Here is a 21,283-nt window from a genome sequence, read left to right as displayed (position 1 = left end):
TTGACCTTTGACATACACATTAACGATATAACATAACAGTGGAGTGTTGACTGATCCCTTTGACAGAACTAAATATTAAGACATGAACTGGGGACAAAACATAAAATGTAGTTTTCTACACAGTCGATACCATGACACGTAAAACACAGATGCTTTGACTTTTAACTGATTTATTTTAATGTCTGTACATTTTCACCAGTAACCACCATTCTCAAATAGAGAATAACCATGTTTTTAAATGTTTCAGTCACTCAGAAAAGAGACGATGACTGAACATTATCTTTCAAGACTATTTCAGGCATCAAAGTTAGAAGCATTTGTACGGACGTTCCCAGGAAGAGGAGGATATTCTATTTATCTTTATTAAGAGCATCATACTTTATTTCTACGTTTAAAAGAATAATATACATAGTTAAAAACTTTTTTCACCCTTATTCAAACAATTATTTTATGGAGCTATGGACGTTACATAAATTATCTACCCTTTCTTTTGTTAGTTTTGAGTTTCTTGTTTTTATTTTGCAGTATCCCACTAACATGAACAACAGCATACATGACATAGCATTCGCAAACAACCGAACACAATAAAACAACAGCTCATGTGACACACATTTTCAGAAACACAGACATCCATGTCTTAGCCTGCCACAGTCTCGCAAAGAATTGACCATTGTTCTTATCCTTATAGGGACAATAGAGAGGAAGAGAATCGTCTGAGTCATGTACTAATTTTAATCGTCACCCTTTCAGCTCTTATTCTGTCTGTCTGTCTGTCTGTCTGTCTGTCTGTCTGTCTGTCTGTCTGTCTGTCTGTCTGTCTGTCTGTCTGTCTGTCTGTCTGTCTGTCTGTCTGTCTGTCTGTCTGTCTGTCTGTTCAGCTGTCTATACTTTTCTTCAGATAAACACCAAATCAGTATCAATACATAAAACGGGATTTGCACGACTGTATGATTGGAAGGTATGAAAAGGTTGCATTGAAAGAATGCTGGGACTTTTGTTACATGTTTTCTTGGCAGTATAGTATTTTTAGTTCTCGGCAAACTACGAATTAAATTGAATTATAAAGAATTCTAACAATTGTTACATGCTGTTATCAGCAATTCTTTTTTACTGCATTTTTTCGGTTTATGGTAAAGACAAAGTGAATAGGGATTCAGGAAGTCGTTGAGTGGGCTGTGATGTACACCACGCTAATATTGAATATAAAAATAACAAGAAAATAATTATATACAATTTATTTAAAGTAATTAGTCTCTCGTGATTATACAATACTGCGCGGGCGTGTGCACGTGTGTGGGTGTGTGTGTTTGCTCTTAATTGACAGTTTCGTATCTTAAGCAGATAATGAGGAGACACTTCACATCCACACACTTTATGTAGCCCGTCTGCTTTTATTTTCCTGTTCAGTCAATTCTTTCGCTTAACAATGGGTAGACTTTGTACAATGGCATCTTATGTCCGAGGGCTTTTAATGCTAAAGTGATACTTTGCAGGCTGTCTCCTCTTTCGGCGTTACAAGTATGTCTAAGCAACAACAAAACATCAAGATTATTTCTCAAGAAATGTCTTAAAGCCTTTCACAGTGAAAGGCAGATGCACTGTTGGTTCCATGTACTCGTTTGGTAGCTCCGGTGCTTTCTCGTGATAAACTGAAAGAAGAATGCAAAATTCGCTAGTAATATACCAAAAAATCATGAATAACTTTGAGGACTTATAAGAATTGTAGATATTACATTTTAATATTTTTTTCCTAGAAACTAACCATTTTGACATTGTTTGCAAGAAGTCGCTTGGTACAATTATTTTTGGTTGGCTGTATAAATGTAATTAAAAATTCCCAGATCTTTTCCGTTTATTTTACCACTTTTACTTAAATATCACGATCCATTTCTTCTTTCTTTTTTCTGCTTTCCTACCTTGGGCATTGGTGGAGGAGGCTGTGTGAGAAGTATTCGCATAGTCATCACATGGTTTGTTTTTCTCCAACTTGCTTGCTTCGCGACACTGAACTTCAATGTTCCCGATACTACAGTAATGTGTTTCTTCTTCACTTCTGTAAACAGTTACATTGTCTGCCCTTTGACCTGAAACTAAGAAGGAAATCATTAGTTTACTCGTAGCACAGCCAGGTCAGACATAACTTAATGCTGCTATAGTTTTGTTTATTGCTTCTACAAATCCTCGTTATTGCTACAAAATATTATGATTATTGCCACTATATACCAAGTTATTATCTTGATAATAATAAAATTTACATTTGAAGCGATTTTAATCGTTTCTAATAATACCGATTAAGGGCTATTTGTAACTATTGTATATTTTTGTCATAAAGAATGCTGGAAAATAATATCAATACAGATGCTGATTTCGTTTTATATTTTAAGACACTGATGTTTGTGTTTAAGGCGCTGGCTATAACTATTCAAGTAAACAAATCGACTGTTAGGATGTCATTTTGATTGTTAACATTATGTTTGTCTCATAACCTCATGAGACAATAAAATCTCTGGAACAAAAGAAATCGACTCTACATTTATCTTCCCCTTATCACTTACTAAAATGTAGTCTACCCATACCAAAGTTCATCATTGTTTAGAGACTTTTTAAAAAGTGAGTCAAGATTCAATTGTATGTCAGTCCAAGTCTTTACTTTAAAAAGCCAGCTTCTACAGTTTAGCATTATAAACCAGCATTATTTTTTTTTTAAATATGTAAAGAGAGATAGAGAACTACAATCGGGGATTCCTCGTCTTTGAACTGTAATTTTCATGTGTGCACATTATGCTCCCGGCTATGATTTTTCTATTGAAAATTTGAAAATTTTGAAAGAAAGTAACAAAAGTATTGTATACCCTGAGTTTTCAAAAAAAAAAAAAAAAGATTTGCCAACTGTTTAAAAACAAAAAGGGGGGAAACCAATACCTCTAACTCTCCATATGATAATGAAGACCAGAGCCACAATAATGAAGAGAAGTAAAGGGAGTGAAGTCGCCAATGCAATCGTAATCGTAGGAAGAGTTGCGCCACTTTCTGCTCCTGCTAAAGCATGAGTCAAACTTTAATTACTAGGCAAATGCGAACCAGGCAAGTGCTACCTTACGTGCAATTAACATCTTAATTTCGAGAGTATTTTGAATTTTGTAATGATAATTTCTAACAAAGATTATCGCTCTTTTAAAGTATGACAATAATAATAAACATAATACAAATAAAAATTTCACACTTAAAACCAACTAAAAATAAATAAAAATAAGAATTTGATACATGAGATTTAATAGGAAGGGTCCAACATTTGTAAAAGCTCTTAAACTTTTTTTAAAAAAAGACATAACATTTTTGGTAGGTATTCAGTAGTCCTTGCTTATTTGCCCAGATAAAAAAGAGTTAATTATTCTCATGCCATGGCAACCTACAGTGGGTGCCTCCCCTCCATGATTACCATTCCTCCCATGTCAGAATAAAATTCTTATGCTAGACATTTTCCCCGACTGTCGAACTGTTCAAAAGTCCATAGGGACAGAGAATATCCTACGACTTAAAAACTCACTCACACGTCTATACAAAACACTAGAGAAAAGATTCACCATACCTTGATTCAAAAAATTGAAAACGATAATCTTTTCCTTTGGTGTCGCAAAAGCTTGTGCATCTGTCCATTCTAGTATCTGCAGCTTTTCCTCTGGACTCACCCTCCTGTAGACCCAAGCTAGTCTCTGGTCTGTGTGTACACAGTGACACTCCTTGGAGTGATCCGTGACACTACAGGTGAGGTTCTGGAAGAGGATCGTGCAGAAGGGGAAGCGGCGGTCCTGTGTAGACGTCGCCACCTTCACTCGGAACCACTGTGGATGGTATGTACAGGTGTGTGTCGACAACACGAAGCTGATGTTCACGTAGTTATCGCCACTGACATCAAAGACGGCGACAGCTAAATCCTTATCTAGAACCTGTAGCTCAGCGCCTGTCGTACGGTTAAACATACAGAAGTTGCAGGCGACAAAGAAATTCACAGCCCTACAAAAATACATTAACTCTCGTATTCAAAACTGATGTAGTCAGTCGCTTATCTGTCTTCATACTAGGAAACATAAACTTTCTTCGAGTTGGTTTTGTGTTAAAAGAAGTAATCGAAAAATTGATTGTTTTTTTTATAGATAAAGATATTTGCTGTAAAAAAACTTAACTTTTATTCCATTGTCTTTCCAATATTCAACATAATGATATCCTTTTTCCTTCCATTTTTAATAATCGTTGCTCGTTCTTTTTTTCAATGCCCGCTGCACTCATAATCATCATCAGTTCTCATTGTCGCTAATATTACGAGAAGAATATTTTCAAAGCCGTACATCTTTAAAATTTATTTTATGAAAAATTTCAAATTGTGGTTACTAAAAAAATTAATAAAGTCATTAATATAATAATTTAACACTTACATGTTGTCGTCTTCTCACCTACCCCTGTAGAGGTAAACCAAAGATCAATAAAGAGAAATAAAAACAAACATGTCTTCCAAACATTCTGCATCGCCAAAGTCCAGATAAATGTAAACACTGCACGGGTGATGATTATATTTCTAAGAAACTAGATAACAAGTGAACAGTAAAGGGATTTAAAGAAAGAGAACTCTAAAATCGTTATAGTAACTCATGACACCGGAAACACGTCACATCCTGTGTTTTCGCAGCTGTCTCGTGACACTTAACGCGAACAATGGGCTGTGTACTTGATGATGAGACTTTTTATCTCTAATTACGCCCAGGGACTGAAGCCTTAATTGGTGATACAAAACATTGCTACCGGCATCTTCAAAGTGTAAATCTTGTTTACACAACTTCATCTAATGCAATTAAAATGCGGTGATAAAATTATACACATTTTGATGATAGAAGTTAGTTGATAATCAGTTAAGACCAAGTGTGAAAGATACAAAGAAAAATATTCACATAAACAAAAATATTAAGACAAAGAAGTAATTAAGGAATTAAAGTCCTTAAGGACATTAAATATATGCTTTTCAAAACTCACTCACACGTCCATACAAAAACATAGAAAACAGTCAACATACCTTGTTGATTAGAAAAATTAAACACGGCAATCTTTTCCTTTGGTGTTCCAAAAGCTTGTGCATCTGTCCATTCTAGTATCTGCAGCTTTTCATCTGGACTCACCTTCCTGTAGACCCAAGCTAGTCTCTGGTCTGTGTGTACACAGTGACACTCCTTGGAGTGATCCGTGACACTACAGGTGAGGTTCTGGAAGAGGATCGTGCAGAAAGGGAAACGGTGGTCCTGTGTAGACGTCGCCACCTTCACTCGGAACCACTGTGGGTTGTATGTACAGGTGTGTGTCGACAACACGAAGCTGATGTTAACGTAGTTATCGCCACTGACATCAAAGATGGCGACAGCTGAATCCTTATCTAGAAGTTGTAGCTCAGCGCCTGTCGTACAATATAGAAACTACAGGTGTCGGAAAAAGTCATAACCCTACAAACAAACTTCATTAACACTGGTATTCATAATTGATGTAGTCAGTCACTTATCTGTCTTCACACTAGGAAACACGAGCTTTCATCTGATGATTATTTATTTCTGCACACCTCAGTCGAAAAAATAAAGTAACCCAAGAAATATTGGTTGTAACGAATTAATTTTTTGTGTCCATTTATTGCGTTTTGACTCTACAAGTGATAAAATTCTCTTTCCTCCATTTTTTTAGAAATCCCTGTGTCATTCATTTTTGTAGGTAATGCTGAGTTCACTGCACAATAAGTAAAAGCATATATTTAAGCTCATTGAGCACATATAAGCTCATTGTTGGTTTTTTTTTCAGAAGGTTATTGCCAAAAAAAACCGTAAACTTCGAATTCGTATGTAGAATTTCAAGAAAAGCTCACAAAATGAAAACGTCATACAAGTCATTAATAAACTTACAATCACTTAAAATCACTTACATGTTTCCGTCTTCTCATCCAGTCCTGCAGTTCCAAACCAAAGACGAATAAAGAGAAGGTAAAACAAATATTTCTTCCAAAAGATCTGCATGGTTCTAAAAAGTTACCCATACAAGAACGATGTTCATGTTCGCTGGAAATAAGAAACAATGTGAGCAGCACAGTATTATAAGGCCCGGGATCTGTAATATTTTCATAATGGCACTCCCACAGGAAAAGGTCACATCCTGTGTTTACGACAGTTTCTCGTAACCTTTGTTCTGACAGCTACAGCACAAACAATCGACAGTGTACACGAGGATCAGCCTCTTCATCCTTCTATACGTCTTAAGTGGAGACAAACGTCTTAAGTGGAGATATAAACCAATGCTACCAGCATCTTTGGAGTGCAAAATTTTGTTTGCACAACGGCATATAAAATATCAACAATAATGGAAATACAGAGGTAAAATAAAACACAGTCTGGTATTACTAGTTACTTGATAAACTCCCTTTGTAACCCAAGACGACACCTTAAAACTTCATCTGCTTCATTTGTTTGCTTATTCCATAAAAGGCCATTATGATATTTATAAAATCGTTTTCAATGAAACATTACTTAAAAGGATCTTGCTGTACTTAGTCAGGCTGTAGCTTACACACAGTGTGATTACACTTGTCCAAGATGTGCAACCCCAGCCTGCCTGGCACTACTGTCCCCTGAGTCACACAATCCATCTTTTCGTAACTAGGTGACGGAAACAATGCTCTGCTCGTTTGAAAAGCATAGAGAAACAACTGTTTGCAGAGATAACTCCAGCATCAGGATATTAATGCTATGTTATTGTTATTGTTGTTTTGTTAATATTATTGTATCAGTCCCCATTACTGAGAAAAAAACACATTCACTAGGGATAATAATGAAAACGAAATTGAGATAAAGAGAATGATTATAAATATCTTCTTTGAAACAGGTTAATATACTGATGCGGTAAGGAAAAGTAGACGAGTCAAAGGTTCAAGAGACTGTAAAGTAGATAAAAATATACTAGTTTATTTTATGTCTTGTATAATGCAATATCTGTGACATTTAGTATTCTTTACATAACTTAGTATTTTCTTCTAAATACATAAACGCTCTTGTGTTCATCATTTACTTTAATCTCCATCATCTACTTTATTATCACCACCATCAAATCTCGTTTCGACACTTAACATTGACTGTAATAACATTTATACGCATCCAATCTTAGTGTCATCTGTCTGTATTAGTCCTCTAGTGCTAACACTGCCCAGATGTAGATAACATACTAACAATATACAACACTGTATTTACTTCAACATGTTCAAAACGAAAATAAAAATTTTACAATATTTGTACATAAGAGTAGGTTCTATTTATACATTTTACTAGGTCACTTTTGACTGACAAAATAAACCATCTATCTCTTTCACGATAGGTAAAATGATGTCAGGAAAAGGATTCGCTCAGATATTAAAATAACACCTGGATTTTCCAGTAATTTCACTGAACAGAGCAGTTTTGTGCACAGTTTTTTGGACTTGTCATGTATGATGAGTGTAACGAGAACAGTATGTAACCTGTGATTTACAAGGAAGCAAAATATGTCAGAATCAAAAATAAAATCAGTTACATATTCAACCGTATTTGCTAACTGGTCAAAGCCCTTCAACAAGGAGAGGAAGAATACAAGGTGATCGAAGTCAATATTCAAACAGGTTAGTATGTTAAGCTCTTTGCGCATGCGTACAACGGATCTGTCATCCAAGTCAATGCCAACAAAACTGTACAAAAGGAAAATCTGACTCAACACCGGAATTAAACCGTTGATCTCAAAATATTTCCTTCTTCATGGAGAGGGTCGTCAAGGGTCACGAGCTCCATTGAGTTTTCACTTAAACGCTGCAGGCGAGCTTGCACGGAATGCCGGGTTACATGTCATCTGCACTGAAAGTGTCATCGAAACAGCTAATAATAAGAAGTATACAGTATAAATAAGAAGTATACAGAATAATGACTGAAATGATTTTACATTTCCCGTATGAGTGAGCATCATGGGGTCAAATGCACAGCTAGCTTGAAGCTTAATATGAAGTATTAGACTGTTTATTTTTACACTACTGGTTTGCACTTATCAACATCTCGTGCAGCTGACCCTAGAGGTGGCTAATAATACTAAAATTTGCTAAGGATACGTAAAAGTCGAACAATAAATAAATTACAAAAAAAATATAAATTTGAATAAATAATTTTAATTAGAATAAATAGGAACGAATCATATTATAGCAGTTATCAAGTGTTAACAGAAAATAGTGAAAATAAGTGTTTTATGTCTTCAGCCATCCAGAAGGCCAGAATGTCCTCCATCTTGTAATGAATACATGCGACAAATGTCTACCAAGCTCTGTGATATTTACCTGCACGTACCACTGGCCCACGTGACAATGGAAGGACTACCACCTCTTCATAATCGTTGTCAGGATCCTGGTTTTTTGATGGAGGTCTGTGATTAGGATTAGGATTAAGGATAGGGCCACGGTTAGGATGAAAGTTTAAGTCTTGATAGCGAAGATCCGTGTAGGTGTGCGATTCCCTGTTCCTCCTGTTGGCTATGTCGGTGTATATGCTGACACCTTAAATGATATTAAAGACCATCAGTTAGCAGTAATGATGTTACAACAGCAGGTTATAATCTTCAGCTGAACTTACTTTTAACTCATCACATACCAAATAGGTAATTTTCACTGGAAACAATGCAGCAATCTGTATCATAATCGGTGCTTGCGATTGCTAGGTAGTATATAATACCCCGCATCTTAAGACATATTTAAATTTCATAATAATAATAATGATATATGAAAACAGTAAAAAAATTAAAAAGCAATATTAGTGTTTACCTGAAAATGCAGTATCTGAAATGAGAAAGAGTGTTTTCGCGATTACAAAACTGGGTACATATTACATCTTCTCTTAAGCCCTTTCTGCGGGTGTTTGTTGTTGCAATAATAATAATAATAATAATAATAATAATAATAATAATAATAATAATAATAATAATAATAATAATAATAATAATAATAATAATAATACAGTGAACTTCTAAAGCACCAGATACCAGTCCTATGGGCAAGCTCATGGCGAGCTGCCGATAATATTAGAGAATATTAAGATAAAAAAAAATTTAAAATTTACACCTGCAGTTCTGGACCGTCGTCTCAAGATACACATAGCAGTGATGGAGATGAAGATGAAGAAACAGACACACGACAAAAGAACAGTCGTCACTGACGACGCTGTGTCATCAACGACATCGCTCTCCGCTAAACAAAGAGCAGACAAAATGTGGCCACAGTTTTCCAAACCGCATATTTTTTGTTTATGTGTATGTATGCAGATATTATCAGAGATGTTTATTCTCACCCACACAAAAGCTACTCACGTCTCAATCACACACACACACACACACACATATCGAATGACACAAGATTCAAATTACAGTGTAAGTTTTTATACTTACTGTTTTCCATTATGTGTCCTGCAGAATATATAATCCGCTGGATTCCGAACGAAGCAACAAGTATAGACTTTGCCATGTCCTAGTCAAAATTACTTTACATAAAATATTGACAAACGATCGTTAATGGCCGTTCTTGTTCAGTAGTGCTTATGTATACAAGCTGAGAAAGAAAACGAATCCTGCAGAAAACTCATGATGTCACTTTAGTCTTCCTTATTTTACAGTCTGGTCTTTGTGCTCAGGATGGTTTTTTTCCTCGTGAAATTTCTCTTTTCCATGAGTTTTAAACTAATCAAAACTTTCTTTTTTTCAATGAGACGAGTGTTGTTTTAGTCTCATTCCTTTTACAGCCGTTCATCTAGTTTCAGTTCGGTGGGTCTAATAAGTTTAGAAAGCTGTTAAATGATGATGGATGCCATTATTAAGATAACAGTTCGTCTGAAGATTACTTCGCAGAAGTGTTATAAGAGAGGCTTTGACTATGGACATGACAGAGACAGAAGCCTGTGTGGTTGTATGTCACTGCCTGTGTCAGTGTTTGCTGTTGGTATGGTTATGTCAAAACGTGTTGGAATGACTTGTCATTATTTATATTTCATACGTTTTTTGGAAGTTTAATGACAGCAATTGCATATGTTTGATTTTACTTTCGTTAATGATAGCAAAGGGGTCAGCCATTGTATTGTTGACTTCTCCAAAGTCAACTTTAAATATGGATAGCTTTTTATAGTTTTTATTTCAATATCCTTTTTTGTTGATTATACAATACATTCAAAACATAAAATACTACGACATAAAACAATATAGATACACAAACCACGTCTCTGGTAATATAATAACCAATGACCAATAACCAATAACCAACTTTATTAATGTACACAAAATAGTTCATCAGCCTAGAAACACTAGGACCAAGGATTTCTGCTGGCTATCAAATAAAAGATAAAACACCACAATACTATCTTATCAAGATGCTATACAATTCATCTCTATTTCACTTTTTAGAGAATCTTTTGTGAAATAAATGTCATGTGATGTACAGATTAAGTATATCACCTTCACGAGCAAGATATCTTATGAAGTTGCTTTCTATTTTCTTTAAAACATTTCTGATGTAAATGAGAATTTCATAACTTAGAAGGTGACCACTTGGTTCAGACAAGCGAATTTAATTTTTGAAATCATGTACATAAAACCCTTACTATTACTGTCTCGTATCAGATTGAAACGATTCCCTGCGGTAAGCTCCCTTTAACAAAATTTCGGACAATTGCATTGATCATTATTATTGTCAATTATGTATAGAGGAGGGAATGTCATCACTGTTTGACTTCGTTTGAATGGTTAAACATTCGTCATAATGTATTCATTTGATTATTGTATTTTCTGCCTTACAGGATGTGAGGCACTCATTGACTGAGATGGTTGTACGACACTTGTTGGTGTAGGTTCCTACCAGGGTCGTGACCCTCATTATTCAACGGCAACTGCGGCTGTGACGTGGAGCCAGCGACTGCGTTATCATACGTTCCTGAAAGTAAATAAGACATCAATTGTTTACATCTTCAGCACTTTTTATGATACTTAACTAGTGACGAGTATGGTTTTTAACCCTCTTCTTCTAAATTTATCTCTAGTCTTCCTGGTGTTATAAAACCATAATTAAGTATTAGTCACGTATTGTTTCTGTTACTTCGGATGGCTGAGCTGCAACTTTGAAAAAAATCCAAAAGATCATCATTACATAGATTATTTGCCGGCTGGAATAATTATGGCTAAGTCAAACAGCCAAATACGGAGAAAGAGACCGACTAATGTGTACCTTTGGGTTTCGCTCTATAGCATAGTTTGACGATCAGTACAAAAAGAACGGAGAGGATAACGCCGACGATGAAGCAGCTAATGAAGACTTTTGTGACCACTGGGTTGTTTCTGGAGGCTGAAGACACAGACAAATTAAAAATAAAAAGGTAACAAGCGAAAGAGACAGAAAATATACCACAGACTGAAGAGAATGACCTTAAGGTTAAATGCAGGAGTCCGAGGTTGGGTGAGAGGGAGACAAAAGTTTCATTCGGGGCAAACAGACTATTTTAGTAAAAACCACATTGGCACCACCTTCGGCACTGAAGATTTCGGCTTCGGTTAAATTGTATTTGTTAATTTACGGCTTTAACAAGAAAAATGGAACTGTGTTTATCCAGCTTAAGGGAAAATTTGTTGCCGTGATAAAGGGCGCAAGGTAGCACATAAATGTTTGAAAACACGAGAGTATTTATGGAAAACTCATCTATCGTATTTAGTCAATACACTTATTGTTCATGAATATATATTATTTTGTACATTTTCTGTAGATTTGTTTGGAGAATGACTATATGCAACAAAAAATAAGCAAAACTTTTCTCTTTATATATATATATGGAAGCATTAAGCCCCTCTTTGCTTTTACTTTTTATCTGATTTAGTTCGTTATAATATTTTTCTTTGCACAGTAGCGATTGAAAATGATAACATACCTTCAACAAAAAGAGTTAATACTATTTCTTTTTCTATTTCTTTTTCTTCTATTTTTGAAGGGGGATCATTCCATTTCCAGATGAAGATCTTATTGTCTCCTTGTGTAGCCCGCATTGAGAACTGAAGAAAGCTGTCGCCAGAGCACGTACACGAGGATGACGACGTCGTCACGTTGCACGTCCTTTCACGTAAAATAAACTTACACAGGTCTACGTGAATGTCCTTCTCGATGGATGACAGCTTAACCAGGGACCAGTTCCAGTTGCCATGACAGTTACGTGTATTGAAAGAGACCGATAATATAAATAAAGAACTCTCCTTGGCTTTCATCTGCTTCTTACCATCTTTCGTATTTTGTAACTCCAGCTCTGTACCTGGGAATTAGTAAAAAAAATTTTAATTGAATGCATTAAGTGATTTTACTAAGCTATTACAGCTCAGTTTATACAGTATAACTTAACCATCAATATATATATACAAGTGACATTTTTAAAGAACGAACACATTTTATCAAACTCAAAGAAAATTGATAAAACAGATCTTTGGATGATACAAGACGACTGTTAGGCCTCCGACTAGGGATAATCTATACGACTACCTTTATTTATAACCTCTATCTGCATTCTACATGTTAATGTACAGAACCATTTTTTTTATTTCTCAATTTGCGATAACCAGTCAGAGATACAATCAAAGAATGAATAAAACGCTTCTCATTTCTTGTAAACAATAATAAAAACACGTTCGTTAGGACACAACGGTTTTCTCGACTGTACTGAAGTCATCGAATTGTAGTAAGTAATATTATTTGTGGACACTGCGATTCATTGACAACAATACTGTAAAAACAGAAGCAAGTACTAACATTGTTTTATTTATAATCCGTCCAAGTGTAACTTATTTTGTTATAATATATGTGACTATCATAGTCTGTAAAAAAATTATTTAGGACTTTGTATTTATGTATGTTATGTTACTTAAGATTCACGTATGGGATTGATGAAAACTAGTTTATTTGAAGCCTGTGTGCATAGAATGTGTATATTAGTCTTCCTTTGTGCAAATTGTTGTATTACTTGGCATCGAGGACTGAAGTGCACCAGGAAGAGGATGTCAAACTGTACAGTAGGACAACTTGTTTATTCGCTAAGTTTTTAATGAATTTCAGAGAAACAAATCAAGCTTTTTCAGTGCAGAAGACTATAAAATCAGTAATTAACAGTTAGACAGTATGTAACCAATGAATAAATCTTGATCATGCGGTGGATTTTTGCTCCATGATAACGATGTGAAAGTTTGAAGATTTAAGATTAATTAATTAAATTATTTGGTCTGTCAGCTTCTAGGTCTTTGGTCCATAAGACATCACTTGTATGAATATAAAGCATTTTTTACATTCTGTCAGTAATTGATATCGTATAGAAAAAAAAAGTTGCTTTGAATAAAATAATTCCTGGTCAATTGTATAAAATCTCTTTGAAACCAATTTGTTTTATAATATATGTGTTTTGCTGAATGAAATAATGTATTCATGTTATTGCTATGTTTAGGTGGTACAGCTTCTTGTGATTTGCCTTTCCTATAATATTTATCTTGACATTTAACCTCATTTTGTAGCATAATGGGTACTGACACTAACAAGTGATCCCCTCAACTATGTCCTAACAATCATCAAGCGCAAATTCTCTTAGAATCAAGATAGTGATAATACAAGCAACAGAAAATATAAAAAGAATCTTCCCAAATAAAGCAAACACCGGAGATCAGTACTAAAAGATTGTAATCTCAAGACCATGACAAACTATGACAAACCCGTGTATTGTTGTAGACACCTTGACCACAAGCTCATCAGTCTATGTCGATGGGAGTAAAATACTGACATCAACTCTAGCTGTGAGAAAGATTTGAGAAAACTCACATGTCTGTACAGATGGCTGTACATTGATGACAAGAGAAATCAAACCCAGAATACACACATAGGTCCAGGGTGGTGGAGCCATCGGTTCCTTTCAAAGCGGGTGTAAGGAGTTGGATGTAGCCACAGACGAGGAGGAGATGTGATGAGGGCAGATTGCTGATGTCCTCTCAGCTCCACACAGGATGTATTCATGATGCACAGACTTCTATGTCAACACGTGAAGAAGCTATATTTCCTTGACACTAGTGTTATTTTTGAATAATAGTTCCTTATGCTGTGTTATGTTAGTGTTACAATTCCTTTTATTTTCTTTGTGCGTGCATGCATGTATGTGTGTGTGTTTGTACAAGTATTTGTGCGTGTGTGCTTGCATGTGTGTGTGTGTGTGTGTGTGTGTGCATAGGTGTGTGTGTGTGTGTGTGTGTGTGTGTGTGTGTGTGTGTGTGTGTGTGTGTGTGTGCACTCATACAAGCAAAGCAGTTTTAATTACTTGTCGGAAGTTACAGGGGCATGTAACACTAATATGAACTTTGACCTGCACGTGATTGACATTAATGTTTCCGAAGAGAATAAAATGACCTTTTAAGTAGCAATGTAGCACACGCCTTACTTCAAGTACAATGCACATGCACTATACTGCTTTCAAACATTAGTACACATTTAGCTACTTTTATAATAAAGAATAGAGATTAATCCGTGCCTGACAGCCTGCGTTTTTTTTTTTTTTTTTTTTTTTTTAGCTGATTGTTTTCCTTTCTAGGGTTGTTATAATGTTAACCGCCATGTTTTGCGCCTGTTAGACAGTGCTTTGTGTCGTGTGTATATCTCGGATTCTGTCTTTGTTGAAACTAATGCTTGCATTTTAATCTGTTTTGTAATGATGTGAGCTTTTTTACAGTGATTTTCCCTTTATCTTGTTTGTCTTGATCTCAGATGCTTTTGTTTTTTTCCTCCATGTAATAATAATAATAATAATAATAATAATAACAATAACAATAACAATAACAATAACAATAACAACAACAACAACAACAACAACAAAGTGGCTTCGGAAAAAGAAGTAATATGAAACAGAACAAAATCTATGAAGAATATGGGAGAGAAGCAGTCAACATCATATTAACATCAGACACAAAGCTGATGCAGTTCTACAATCAAAGACAAAAAGATATAGAGTTCAGTCCCTCTACCCAGATAGTCGACGATGTATCGCTGACTTCGTCTCAGCAAAGTGCTTAGTTACAGATATGTAGTTTGTAGAATGCTATAGACTAAGATCTTAATCATTTTGTTTTGTTAATGGACACATCGGAATAAAGTAGGACTTAGTCCATTTCCATCTGACTCGTTGTGTCCCCTTCTTGAAAGCTGGGCAATGTTTATTATGCAAGCTCATGAACGTAAGTTTTTTTAATAGATATAAAAATGTATTCAATGGCTGCATTCGTTTTTAAAATCCTTTTAATCAGCATGACAAAGAATATTTTTAAGGTGGACACTTTTAATATGTCACTTTTATAAAATAGTAACATCAGTGAAATAAATATTGCGCTCTGGAGTTCATAGCCTTGTGCCATTTTCCAGTGTTTACAAAATGGATGTATACTGCCATGTGTTGACTAACTGGCGCTTCTTAGTTGGTAAACAAAGTAACACACATCATGACCGCATCAGGTGGCTGTAAAATTCATCTGGTGCAAGACCCCTGACACGGTCGTTGCGCTGGTCGTTTGACATCATCGGCAACTGAGTCTGAGGCGTTGAGCTAACGACTTCTCTTGCACCAGCTTCTGCAAGACAACAATTGTATTGCTTGTATCTTTTATACTCATCGTTGTGTTCGTTATAAATGTAGGTTTTTTTCGTACCATGTCGTCACCAGTCTCTACCTAGAAAGCTTTGTTTTACTCTTAAATTCCATGCATAGAACTAATGAGCAAGTTATTTATCTTATAAACTTGGAAGCTCCGAATGTTACAAAGGTGAGCCAGATCAGATAAGTGAGACTTTGTCAATGCATCTGTTCCCTGGAAAAAACTTATGAAGGTAGATGAAAGAAGCCTGATATTATGTACCTCTAGTTTTGAACCTCAGACGCAATCTGACCACCAGTATGACAGCAGTGATGGCAGCGACGATAACAAAGAAGCTGATCATGACTTCTTTCAGCACCGATTGTTCTGAGGAGGCTGAAACTAACAATTGCATAAAAACATTATATTTCCGTCATAAACTGTTAAATTTGTAGCCTTTTTTATCTTTGTTACTCACACCCGTATCCCAATATAAGGATATTTACGAAACAACAGACAAAAACACGAAAGCTGCTTAAATCTAATATGTTAATAACAAAGTAAAACTTCATACCTGTATCACCTTTGGCTAAAAGTGTATTTGTGTCAAACTAGAATAAAATTAAGGATTGAAAAAGAAAGATTATTTGGATAAAAAAATAAAATATCTTGGTTTTCATCCAAGTGGGGGATCAATAACAGCTAACAAGCACACAGCATAACAATATCAAATCAACAATATGATTTATACCTACAAACAGCCCCTAAGACAATCATTATTCAGACTCGTACATGATTCACATTAACATAATATATCAACACAGACACAGTAGAAGTGTCACTCAACGACTGAGATAACTTTCAGGAATATGTCGTTGTTTGGTTAGTAGGAAAGAGCTTCCACCATAAGAAAATTTTGCACTATGGAGGAGAGAGCTGACGAAGCCAAAAACTACAGTAACCCCCCTTCCGGCAGCGAGACCTGGAAACAGGAATCAGCTACAAAGAGTGTCCCGAGAAAAGATCTGAACTCAAACCCTTTACCTTGCAGTGCTGTCAAGCTAATATCTTAGTCCCATTGTTATTGGGTATTTGAGTATGAGAAATGTTCTTATTTATGTGGTGTTGTTGTTGTTGCTGCTGATGCTGATGATGCTGATGCTGATGCTGATGCTGCTGCTGCTGCTGCTGCTGCTGCTGATGATGATGATGATGATGATGATGATGATGATGATGATGATGTTTTAATATTGAGAAAAATGTATTATCTGAAGATCAGATTATCTGTCGCTAGCGAGGATCTTCAGGATAACGAAGGTCACATATTTTACGATGTTTTTTTTTATAAAGAAATCCCTATGGCAGTCGATAGAGTAGTTAGGAAGCCAATGGGACAATAGAAGGGTTTATACAGAAATTTAAACGTCAAAAGCAAGCGGAATGGTGACTGCAATGACTAGGAAGAGTGTGCAAATAAAAGGCACTAAATTCACAACAGACTAATAGAACAACGCAGAAAACAGCAAGTACAGAGAACTAACCCTTTTAACTCAGTAAATCAAATGATTTTCCTTTCCAGTACTTTTATGAGATTGCCTCTACTTCAATTCTTGCACACACACACACACAAAAGCGCGCGCTCAAGAACACACGTACCCCTTAACCACAAGCAGATGAGTACTTGTATATCATCTATTACCCTTTGTCTGATCATTACTACCTTAAGTTTTGATGTGTATAACATAAAAACAAAGCTAGAACATACGCTCAACAAAAAGAGTTATTTCTCTAATTTTTTCGTTGGAGAGTGAGGGGAAATCACTCCATTTCCAAATGAAGATCTGATTGTCTTGTTGTGTGACCCACTTGGTGAACTGGACAAAGCCCTCGTGTAAACAAACACACTGTGACGAGCCTGACACTTTACACGTGCCGCTGCTTACAATATTTTTGCAGACATCGTAGTGTTTGCCATTATTGTAGATGGTCAACTTTACTAGAGACCAGTTCCACTGTTCGTGGCAGGCAGACTTGTGTAAGTGAACTGTTAAATTGAATAATGAATTTTCATTCACTTTTATTTCCTTTTGGATAGGAGTCATTCCCAGTACCTCCAGCTCAGTACCTGCGATTTGTCAAGAAACGAACATCTTTAGAATATTAAACTATACATATTACTTGGCTATAAAAAAACTATCTTTGATACACAGGCCAGTGATACATATTGGGCGAGAAAAACAATGTGGTTTTAAACGTGATAGCCAAGGGTGTGTCATCGTGTACTGAATCAACGAAAGATGGACAACAGTTACAAGCGAAGAAAAAGGTAAAACAAAAAGACACACAATCCAATAAACGTGATACAAATGTGGCAAATCTCTGAGACAAAAGATCGCCTTTTTCTAATACGTGTATATCTTCCAGACCTAAGTAAAATAATGATACTACATGTTTAAGTGACTAACCCTTTATACATATCCGTCTATTCACCTATCAACGTATTATGTCCCGACATAGATAAAGCACTAGAACAAGCCTACACTTACAAGTCTACTTTGACTTGATGCCAAACACGAGAAGCAGGACACAAAGCACAACATGGAGCCTCATTAATGAAGTTTAGCATTTACTCTTAACTGTATCTCTATGATAGACGAGGAGCTAATGACTAAATAATCTACTTTTGATACTCGTGTTGAGCTCCAAATAGCAGATGTTAATATAATGAAAAGCAGCACGAAGCAGTTTTTATTTCCGTGATACATGTGTTCACCCTATGTCCCAATTTCGTGATACCTTTGTCAGTATTGTTCTACATTTCCACTGTTAAACAATTGCGTGCATGTGTACGTATTTGCGTGTGTGTTTGAATATTTGTATGATGTGTGTGTTTGTGTGTGCATCTATATACATGTATGTGTATATATGTATACCTGTGTGTGTGTGTGTTTGAGTGTGTGGGCACGTATGTATATCTAGCTGTAGGTATGTGCGTGTATGAATGCATGTGTATATATGCGTGTGTGCGTGTGAGCACTTTATTCTTAAATTATCATTGCTCTGTAAATGAACATTCTACAAGATGTGAATAATCCTTTACACATATCCGTCTACTCACCTATCAACGCACATTTTACAAAATAATGTGTAGATTACCTATTTTAACAACTATCCCAATGCAATATTTTCTACAAATTTTTAGCTCCACGGTTATTATTTCGTGTCATCGTGACCTCCTTGACTTATTACAGTGCAAACAATATGTGGGACACTTACATGTCTCCTCGGTCTGGATACCAAACGTGAGAAGCAAGAAGCAAAGCACAAGATGTTGCTCCATTAGTGAATTCTTGCCATTTACTCTGAACCGTATCCCGATGACATCCTTGGGGCCGGACACGGAAGAATAGAGAAAGGCGTTCAGCTCCAGACAGTAGATGTGAAGGTGATGTCAGGCAACACAAAGTAGTTTCCATTTCCGCTGTGAGTCAAGGGTGAAACCTAGATTTTATCATACATTATTCATTTCCTTCCTACACAGTTATTGCAAAAGGTATGTGTAGCGTGCCCACGTGTGCTTATGTGTGCACTGTGTGTTTTTGTGCCTGCCTGTATGTTTGTTTGTATGTGCATGTGTACGTGTATGTGAGCATGCTTCCTTAGAGTGGGACACAAGTAAGCATACAGGAAGTTTGAAGTAACAGGTTTAACGGTTTTTTGTCTGAATAGGCAAATTAGCTCTAAGGGTTATTATGTCAGTCACGATTTTTGTATTGCATGATACACAAGAAGTCAAGTAACGGAAAATAATTTACTCTTACAGAAAAAAAGACGTGGGCATAGCTTACTTGTTATTAGAATACTCATATCTAATATGTTACACTTACATTAGCCTTTCTCCAATATTATAGCCGATAGCGCACTTGATGATGATAATGACGATGACGACGACGACGACGACGACGACGACGACGACGACGACGACGATGATGATGATGATGATGATGATGATGATGATGATGATGATGTGACAACAATAATAGATATAAACATAATCATTTATACACTTAAAAAACCTGTTATGATAAATAGGTTAATATATAAGCTAAAAAGAGTTGAAATATTTAAGGGTTTATAGAAGTCATAAAAGCATTAAAATAAATGTTAATAATTTCTCTTCTCGAAAAAAACTCTTCAAAGTGACCCTTCAAAGTTCCTCATGGAACAAATTGTAGTGCCTACAAAACATCTGACATAGACTAAAAAAGTGTTATGTAAGATGAGTAGAACTCAGCTACCGGACGTGAGTATACAGGGGCATGTAACTGCAGTTTCACATGGAAGAATTTTATTGTTTATGCATCATAGTGTCATTTTCATCAATCAGTTTCTAAGAAAGGGCTGTTTTTCCAACACTAGGTTTCGTTATGGCTAGTCGTTGTTTAATAATATCATGAAATAACCTACCAAAGAACAGGTGCGCATGTTGGCTGTTTCCAAAGTGACCTGTCTGAAAACAAAGAGATAACAGACAGACTTTATCAAAATAAACAAATATAATTCAAAAGCTCTTATGTTTCTATAATATACGTATGTACATATTCAAGTTACTACAAGAAATTGAGTATACTGATATGACGAATAATGGTATAGTTTAAGTTCAAATGAGCAGTATTCAGTGAAGTAATCCATTCTCGCCCTCATTTTTATCATTCGACAAGCAGGACCATTCCACGGTCTGAATAAAGTCAGTCATTTGTGCATACATGTAACATACACGTCAGGCATTAGCACTAGCTCAAAAAGGAAAATAAATGCTACTTATCCTGAGTAGTTTGTACTTACCAGCGAGGGAACTATCAATATGCCAAGTCTAAACAACCACAATCGCCCTCTGTATTAGTCTTTCTTTGTCACTCGATTGAAACCTGTTCCTGGATGCTGCCTAAACCCAAAATATATACTACCTCATCCTCATGGGTAGGGTAAGACCATCCACACATTTAAGAGTAAAGAACCACAAAGTCGACTACAATAACAAACCTGCTCATACATTACTGGTTAAGAGACAGCTCCAACCTAGTCCAAACAGTTACCTTTTATTGTTTTATCCATAATTCCTGTATATACATTACTGGTTATATTACATACCTAGCAAACTTGTCAGTCCAAACAGTTCTTCCCACGTGTTTGTACCCATAGTTGAGCTTTACATCTTACTGCCATCTTACTTACCTGTGAAAATGAACGTTGTAATGATTGATTATTAACACTTCCAGAAAAGGAAATATTTTAATGTACAGACTACCAAAGCCTTTGCTACTTATATTTTTAAATTTAAAAATATAATAGCTAATATCGTGTACACTATCAGCTAAAAGCAAGTATAAGTACACGTTCTTATTATGAAAAACATGGGTCAGACAAACACAAGATATAACTTGACTTACCCAAGAAACTTGTGGTATTTTCAGAGTCCGTCGATTGCAGATGTGGTATTTACTGCATTCATTAGTTGTTTTTAATCAGGTAACATCCATGTTTACCGTCTGAAAACAACCGTCTTGCAAACGCAGGGAGGCAA

General features: G+C 35.7%; 4 protein-coding genes across 6 annotated transcripts; all 4 read right to left on the bottom strand.

Moving 5' to 3' along the window:
• Positions 1–153: 153 nt before the first annotated feature.
• Positions 154–6,145, bottom strand: LOC112568799. Of its 2 annotated transcripts, none has more exons than XM_025246281.1 (7): positions 5,954–6,145; positions 5,066–5,440; positions 4,434–4,457; positions 3,590–3,961; positions 2,923–3,039; positions 1,917–2,090; positions 154–1,649 (listed from the first exon to the last, which is right to left on the bottom strand). In XM_025246281.1, exons 1-7 carry the CDS (start codon positions 6,042–6,044, stop codon positions 1,549–1,551), a joined length of 1,254 nt encoding a protein of 417 aa, XP_025102066.1. In that variant the 5' UTR covers positions 6,045–6,145; the 3' UTR covers positions 154–1,548. The 2 variants fall into 2 exon arrangements, with proteins under 2 accessions (XP_025102066.1, XP_025102067.1); XM_025246282.1 differs by having other exon boundaries at positions 2,923–3,036.
• A 945-nt stretch (positions 6,146–7,090) lies between these two features.
• LOC112568341 lies at positions 7,091–9,605 on the bottom strand. Its single transcript, XM_025245598.1, has 5 exons — positions 9,472–9,605; positions 9,149–9,274; positions 8,852–8,866; positions 8,372–8,587; positions 7,091–7,901 (listed from the first exon to the last, which is right to left on the bottom strand). Exons 1-5 carry the CDS (start codon positions 9,545–9,547, stop codon positions 7,846–7,848), a joined length of 489 nt encoding a protein of 162 aa, XP_025101383.1. The 5' UTR covers positions 9,548–9,605; the 3' UTR covers positions 7,091–7,845.
• A 732-nt stretch (positions 9,606–10,337) lies between these two features.
• On the bottom strand, positions 10,338–14,197 carry LOC112568340. Its single transcript, XM_025245597.1, has 4 exons — positions 13,907–14,197; positions 11,988–12,362; positions 11,294–11,410; positions 10,338–11,002 (listed from the first exon to the last, which is right to left on the bottom strand). Exons 1-4 carry the CDS (start codon positions 13,986–13,988, stop codon positions 10,881–10,883), a joined length of 696 nt encoding a protein of 231 aa, XP_025101382.1. The 5' UTR covers positions 13,989–14,197; the 3' UTR covers positions 10,338–10,880.
• Positions 14,198–15,355: 1,158 nt separating this feature from the next.
• Positions 15,356–21,248, bottom strand: LOC112569460. Of its 2 annotated transcripts, XM_025247250.1 has the most exons (6): positions 21,150–21,248; positions 20,167–20,205; positions 18,976–19,200; positions 17,465–17,824; positions 15,982–16,101; positions 15,356–15,696 (listed from the first exon to the last, which is right to left on the bottom strand). In XM_025247250.1, the coding sequence occupies exons 3-6, from the start codon at positions 19,037–19,039 to the stop codon at positions 15,566–15,568; spliced, it is 675 nt and encodes a 224-aa protein (XP_025103035.1). In that variant the 5' UTR covers positions 19,040–19,200; positions 20,167–20,205; positions 21,150–21,248; the 3' UTR covers positions 15,356–15,565. The 2 variants fall into 2 exon arrangements, with proteins under 2 accessions (XP_025103035.1, XP_025103034.1); XM_025247249.1 differs by lacking the exon at positions 21,150–21,248 and having other exon boundaries at positions 18,976–19,180; positions 20,167–20,209.
• Between the last annotated feature and the right edge of the window lie 35 nt (positions 21,249–21,283).

Source organism: Pomacea canaliculata, linkage group LG7, assembly GCF_003073045.1.
Source record: "Pomacea canaliculata isolate SZHN2017 linkage group LG7, ASM307304v1, whole genome shotgun sequence".
NCBI classification, from domain to species: Eukaryota; Metazoa; Mollusca; class Gastropoda; order Architaenioglossa; family Ampullariidae; genus Pomacea; species Pomacea canaliculata.
Note: the sequence above shows the minus strand (reverse complement) of the source record. Positions and strands in the feature narration are given on the sequence as shown.

Coding starts and splice junctions, on each gene's coding strand:
- LOC112568341 (XM_025245598.1), bottom strand. CDS start 9,547: ATGGCAAAGTCTATACTTGTTGCTTCGTTCGGAATCCAGCGGATTATA. Junction 9,275..9,471: donor AGGACACATAATGGAAAACA/GTAAGTATAAAA, acceptor CTCTTTGTTTAG/CGGAGAGCGATGTCGTTGAT. Junction 7,902..8,371: donor TGGGCCAGTGGTACGTGCAG/GTAAATATCACA, acceptor TGACACTTTCAG/TGCAGATGACATGTAACCCG.
- LOC112568340 (XM_025245597.1), bottom strand. CDS start 13,988: ATGGCTCCACCACCCTGGACCTATGTGTGTATTCTGGGTTTGATTTCT. Junction 12,363..13,906: donor ACAGCCATCTGTACAGACAT/GTGAGTTTTCTC, acceptor ACTAATTCCCAG/GTACAGAGCTGGAGTTACAA. Junction 11,411..11,987: donor ATTAACTCTTTTTGTTGAAG/GTATGTTATCAT, acceptor CTGTGTCTTCAG/CCTCCAGAAACAACCCAGTG.
- LOC112568799 (XM_025246281.1), bottom strand. CDS start 6,044: ATGCAGATCTTTTGGAAGAAATATTTGTTTTACCTTCTCTTTATTCGT. Junction 4,458..5,065: donor TAATTTTTCTAATCAACAAG/GTATGTTGACTG, acceptor TTACCTCTACAG/GGGTAGGTGAGAAGACGACA. Junction 1,650..1,916: donor CTCCTCCACCAATGCCCAAG/GTAGGAAAGCAG, acceptor TTCTTCTTTCAG/TTTATCACGAGAAAGCACCG.
- LOC112569460 (XM_025247250.1), bottom strand. CDS start 19,039: ATGGAGCAACATCTTGTGCTTTGCTTCTTGCTTCTCACGTTTGGTATC. Junction 17,825..18,975: donor TATCCAGACCGAGGAGACAT/GTAAGTGTCCCA, acceptor GACAAATCGCAG/GTACTGAGCTGGAGGTACTG. Junction 15,697..15,981: donor TCTGAGGTTCAAAACTAGAG/GTACATAATATC, acceptor GTTGTCTTGCAG/AAGCTGGTGCAAGAGAAGTC.